The 5,516-nt window shown below is 51.2% G+C and overlaps 1 protein-coding gene across 3 annotated transcripts; it reads left to right on the plus strand.

The window, feature by feature from the left end:
• Positions 1 to 426: 426 nt before the first annotated feature.
• Positions 427 to 2,178, plus strand: CCRL2 (C-C motif chemokine receptor like 2). 3 transcript variants are annotated; one of them, XM_081159596.1, is made up of 2 exons: positions 427 to 546; positions 1,075 to 2,178. In XM_081159596.1, exon 2 carries the CDS (start codon positions 1,087 to 1,089, stop codon positions 2,128 to 2,130), a length of 1,044 nt encoding a protein of 347 aa, XP_081015722.1. In that variant the 5' UTR covers positions 427 to 546; positions 1,075 to 1,086; the 3' UTR covers positions 2,131 to 2,178. The 3 variants fall into 3 exon arrangements, with proteins under 3 accessions (XP_081015722.1, XP_081015721.1, XP_081015720.1); XM_081159595.1 differs by lacking the exon at positions 427 to 546 and adding an exon at positions 557 to 882; XM_081159594.1 differs by lacking the exon at positions 427 to 546 and adding an exon at positions 613 to 678.
• Positions 2,179 to 5,516: the final 3,338 nt, after the last annotated feature.

The following is a 5,516-nucleotide window of genomic DNA, read 5'->3' on the forward strand; positions in this document are numbered from 1 at the left end:
ATCCTCTCTTGAGACCCCGTTCCTCAACCAAAACACACGTCTCTCAAAAGTGACAATAAAAAGCCAAGCACATGCCGGTCCCTGGGGTCCTGACTACAAGTCTGGGAGCCCGTATGGATTCGGGGGGTGGGCTCTGCTGATGCCAAGGAGCCGCTGCAGGTGGGCCTCAGGCCCCCGGGGTCTGCAGGCTTTACTGGTGACACTTCTCTGCTGCCGGCTGGTCCCTTGCTCAGTGACACATGTCAGGCGATCCCTCCTATCCCTCCCTCCGTATCGCCAGCAGCAGCAGGCAGTTCCCTTATCGGGGCGGCCAGGGGCCGGGGGAAATCAGAGGCGGGGCAGGGGGCGGTGGAGACAGGACTTCCTGCTTTCCCTCCGAGACAGAAACACGCCGGGCCGGCGGCTCCGGGGGCTTTACTTCAGTGAGCCCGAGGCCCGGGCCGGCGGGGCGGCCGGCGGCCGGGCACGCAGTGGCCCCGAGGGTCAGGAGCCGGGGAGGACGCGGCGTCTCCTCTGCCCCAGCCCCTTCCCACAGCAGCGCAAGCGGTGAGTATCTGGGTGACCAAGCACCGTGTCCACGCGGATGCTCAGGATGCTTTCGCTTTTGCAAATGTTTGTTCCTGTCCCTCGAGGGACCGACTCAGACCTCTCTGCCTGTCACAGGAAGCTGCCTCCCGCGTGAGTCAACTTTCTAAACGTGGAGCAGTTGTGACCGGCACCAATTTCGTGAAACTGGGTCCTGGTTTTCTTTCATTGTGTGTTTCTCACGTATGAGCAAGTCTTATTTCTACCCAGAGAACGGGGCGCTCTGAAGGGGCGTCCTGCCTGCTGTGTCAGCCATGGTGGCAGCACCCTGCTGGGCACCGAGGGCTAAGGGAGCAGGTGGGCCAGCAGCCACCCTCGGGAAGGGCAGGGGGGCTAAGGAAATTCGCTTTCGCTCCTCTGAGCTGTGGCCTCCTGCCCCCAGCTGAGGCCCGGGGGGGGGGGGGGGGAGCTGCCTCGTGGGCGCTCACCTGTCTATTGCTTCCTCTAGGACCGCTCATCCGTGTGAAATAATTTCTCATTTCCCCACAGAGCAGCCCGGAGATGGCTAATTACACCTCTGCACCAGATGATGACTATTACGACATCCTCATTGAGGATGATCTGAACGACAATGAAACTCTCCTAAAGGACAACGTAGAACAATGCCACCGATATGACCCCAAAGTCCTCTCGGCCCAGCTGGTGCCTCAGCTCTACACCGTAGTGTCCCTGGTTGGTCTCCTGGACAACTTCTTGGTTGTTTTCATCCTGGTGAAACATAAAAGACTCTGGCGCGTGGGAAATATCTATTTCCTGAACTTGGCCATTTCTAATTTGTGTTCCTTGCTTACCTTGCCGTTCCGGGCTCACGCCGCCTCCCACGGGAGCACGCTGGGCCATTCCATGTGTATCACTCTCATGACACTGTCCTCCGTGGGCCTACACAGCGAGGCATTTTTCAATGCCCTTCTGAACTACCTGGTGTCTTTCCCCGGGAGAAGGTTGTTCAAGGTGGCCGGGAAGGTGCCCTGTGGCGTCACCGCCAGCATCCTGGCCTGGCTGATGGCCCTGCTGCTCGCGCTGCCTGAATTCCTGTTTTACAAATCCAGCCAGGAATCCAGGTGCTTCTTGAGCGGGTCTCACTTTGTGCCTGGGGAGGGGACATTCTGGGAGCATTTTCTGACCTTAAAGATGAACTTTGTGGGACTTCTGGTCCCACTGTTGGCTTTTATAGTTTGCTTGGTACAAATGAGAAAAACACTAAGGAAGCATGAACTTTTCAAGCTTGTTTTCGCCATATCAGTTGTTTTCCTTCTGATGTGGGGACCCTACAGTATCATGCTTTTCCTGTCTACGTTCAAGAAAACTTTCTCACTGCACGACTGCCGGAGCCACTACGACCTGGACAGGAGCGTCCAGGTGACGAGAATCATCGCCAGCACCCACTGCTGCGTCAACCCACTCCTCTACATGCTCCTCGACAGGGACTTTCGGAAACGCCTCGGCTGTCTGTGCCCTCTGTGTGGCGACCCTCCACTCCAACCCACTGAGGACGCTGCACAAGACACGCCAGGGGAAGACTGTGACCATTCCACTCAACTGTAAACGTCCTCCGTCAAAAGCCGGACAAATAAACACTGCTTTTGTTCTTGATGCTTGTTTCATATGTTCTGGCTATGGATGAACTGGGCCCCCCCCAACCCCAGTGTGAAGTGATTTGGGCATAGGACCTTTGGGAAGTCATCAGGGTTAGATGGGGTTAAGCGGGTGGGGCCCTCGTGATGGGATTAGCGCCCTCATAGGGAGAGACACCCGAGGACTTCCTCAGTGTTTTATACTCGTGATTATGAAATCGATACAGGAAGAAGGGGGGAGGCGAGCAGACCTTTACCAAGCATTGGATTTGTCTCAAACTCCTTCACGCCTCACTCCCCGTCCATGGTACGGATGGAATTAGTCTCATTTCTCTGAGGAGGAAATGGAGGCTCAGAAATATGTTTAAGATCACACAACTGGAGAGTGGCAGGGCTGGGACACAAACCTGTGTCATTCGTTCCAGAGCCAGTGCTGTGTCCAGCATGCCAAACCTCCAAATATTGGGCAAGAAAACACCTGAAATGAATATGTACTTTTAAAACAAATTGGACCACATTTCAAATTAGCAGTGACCCATTCATATAAAAGCAATGTTTTAAGCACATTTTTTGCAGGTAATTGAAAGAACTGACCAGCTGGAGGCTCTGGATAAAGACAGCTAAAGTGATGTGGTCTGTGGGAGTTCTCTAGGTTTTCTTGGCTGCTCCCCATCCCAGACCCCCAGGCATCCCCAACCCATGAGCCTCTCATGTGTCTACTGCTTCTTTCTACTATTTAACAATAGTAAAGTGTATGATTAGGTTTAGAAATATTTAACGCAACACATGTTATGTTCTTTTCAGTGTAACATATACCTCAGGCCTCACCAGCCTGTGACTATAAAACGTCACTAGTGTTTGCCTGGAGAAATCCAGTGCCTGTGTTTCTGTTACATGCCCCAGATAGAGATGACAGAGGAAATACAGGATGCCCATGGGCCACAACCTTTCACCTCCATCACTGAGGAGGGAGGAAGAGGAGGTGACGCCTGGGGACACCCCACAGGAACACAATCTATAGCAAGCACTGGCTCCTCCGTGTCTTGGCAGGGGGCTACAGATGAACTGTGCCCCCATAATTTATATGTTGAAGCCCTAACTCCCAATGTGATGTTATTTGAGAGGTCATGAGGGCTAGATGAGGTTATGAGGGTGGGGCCCTCGTAATGGAATTAGTTCCTCCTAGGAAGAGACACCAAAAGGCTGCCTAATTCTCTCTCTCTCTCCACCACGTGAGGACACAGTGGGAAGGTGGCCATCTGCAAGCCAGGAAGAGTGTTCTTACTAGAACCTGGCCATGCTGACACCCTGATCTTGGACTTTCCAGCCTCCAGTACTGTGACAAATAAATTTCTATTGTTTAAGCAGCTCAGTCCTTGGTATTCTGTTATGGCAGCCCAAGCAGACTAAGATAAGACTCCTCCAGAATGACATTAGATAGCAAATAAAAAAGCCATGACATGTCAAAAGTGAGGCCTCAGAGGAAAGTATCCCAGCAGATGTGGACAGAGGGCTATGATAGTCAAGGAGAGGAGAGGGAAAGGGACAGGGACAGTTCCACAAATTTATACAAGCAGGTCTGGGCCCTCCACCCACTTCTCCTACCACATGCAGGACAGAACTCAGAGAAAATGACATCATTTGCAGATGTTTACAGACGCAGCGATGAGCTCAAAGAACAAAACCTGTTGGAATTTCAGAATGAAAACGTCGAGCACATAGAGAATGAGGGTGCACAGTCGTTTGCAGTGACAGAGGGTGAAATGGTTACTAAAAACCAAACCAGTGGTGGACGATTCAGCTACAACAGCCCACACTCGTGAGTAGTGAGAGCATCAGTAATTCAGGGACATCCTCCTCCCGGGGCAGCATAGAAGACAGTCACCCTGAAGGTAAAAATAGCACGTGCTGCTCCGCAAACCATCCAATTAGAAAACTAACAACCAGTGAAGCGAGAAGGTGGCCAATGGATTCAAGAAGAGCTGACAGCGGCCGGCGAGGCTCAGCAGTTGAGCATCAACCCATGAACCAGGAGATCGGGGTTCGATTCCCGGCCAGGGCACACGCCCGGGTTTCAAGCTCGATCCCCAGCAGGGGGCGTGCAGGAGGCAGCCGATCAATGACTCTCTCATCATTGATATGTCTGTCTCTCTCTCCCTCTCCCTTCCTCTCTCTGAAATCAATAAGAGCATTTTTTAAAAAAAAAAAAAAAGGATCTGACTGTTTCTGCTTTGACTATACATTATTTCCTAATGCAAAAAGTTCCCTACCGAGTCAAGGTCATTCTGACTTGTGATATTTGAGAGAGCGATGGGAATCTCATGAGCGGTCCTCTACTCACCTCAATTCTGTTTATTTGTGGGCACAAATGAAACACATTTGAAAACAGGAAACATGATTAATATAGTGGATGAAAAAGCAATAACATTTGAAGTTGAAAAAAAATACAGGATGCCCAGTTAAACTTGAATCTCCATTACACAGCAAATAATCCAGTCTTTTCCTTTTTCTCAAATGTGATGTAGCCACTTGAGCCCATGCTGTCTCCCTCCTAGGAACTGCTCACCCTCTCCTGGTCTACGGCTCCCGCATGAGGCCTGAATTTCAGTATCTTTATCCCTTAAAAGGTGCCTTCACAGACATCTCATCTGCACCACAGAACAGTCTTATAGAAAAAATTGAGTCTCATCAGCCTCATTTTGGGAAAGTGGAAACTGATGCTTAAGTCATACAGCAGCCACGTCACAGTCCAGCCCTGTCGCTTTCTGACATCAGCGCTCTGTTCTCTCCTGCCCATTGCCTCCACCCAGCACTTCCTCACGCGGCTGCAGGGCAGAGTGAGTTCCTGTATATCGCTGAGCTGGATTTTTCACAACAGTCCAAAGGATTGCGGGGAAGTAGGTCCTTTGATCGCCATAACCCCATTTATAGACACTGAGAAAAACAAATTTCTCCAAAGAACTATTTCTGGCACATCTAACAGAAGAAAATCTTTGATCCAAATTTCAGGCTTAAACCCCTTGATGTTTCCCTGGGCTCTGGCCTTTAGCTACAAGTTGGTGGATGGGTCAGTACTCTAGAGGCCACCACACAGGAGGGGCTGGGAAGGGGTGTCTGTGTCTTCCTGTGGGACTTCACATAAGCCGTCTGGCTTCCCTGAGCCTCAGACAGCTGGGGTAAGGCCCTCCCCTCTCAGGGCTGCTGGAGATTGGGTGATCATTGCAGTTTTAACCTAGGTCTGTTCACAGTGGGTCCAGAGGGCCCCTGAACCCATCTAATAGCCGTTTTTCCAGTTCCAGAGTAGACATACTCAACAACTGACAGAATCCCTACATTGATTCTCTGACCTGTGGAGTG

This window comes from Miniopterus schreibersii (genome assembly GCF_964146895.1).
Source record: "Miniopterus schreibersii genome assembly, chromosome: 15".
Lineage (NCBI taxonomy): Eukaryota > Metazoa > Chordata > Mammalia > Chiroptera > Miniopteridae > Miniopterus > Miniopterus schreibersii.

Coding starts and splice junctions, on each gene's coding strand:
- CCRL2 (XM_081159596.1), top strand. CDS start 1,087: ATGGCTAATTACACCTCTGCACCAGATGATGACTATTACGACATCCTC.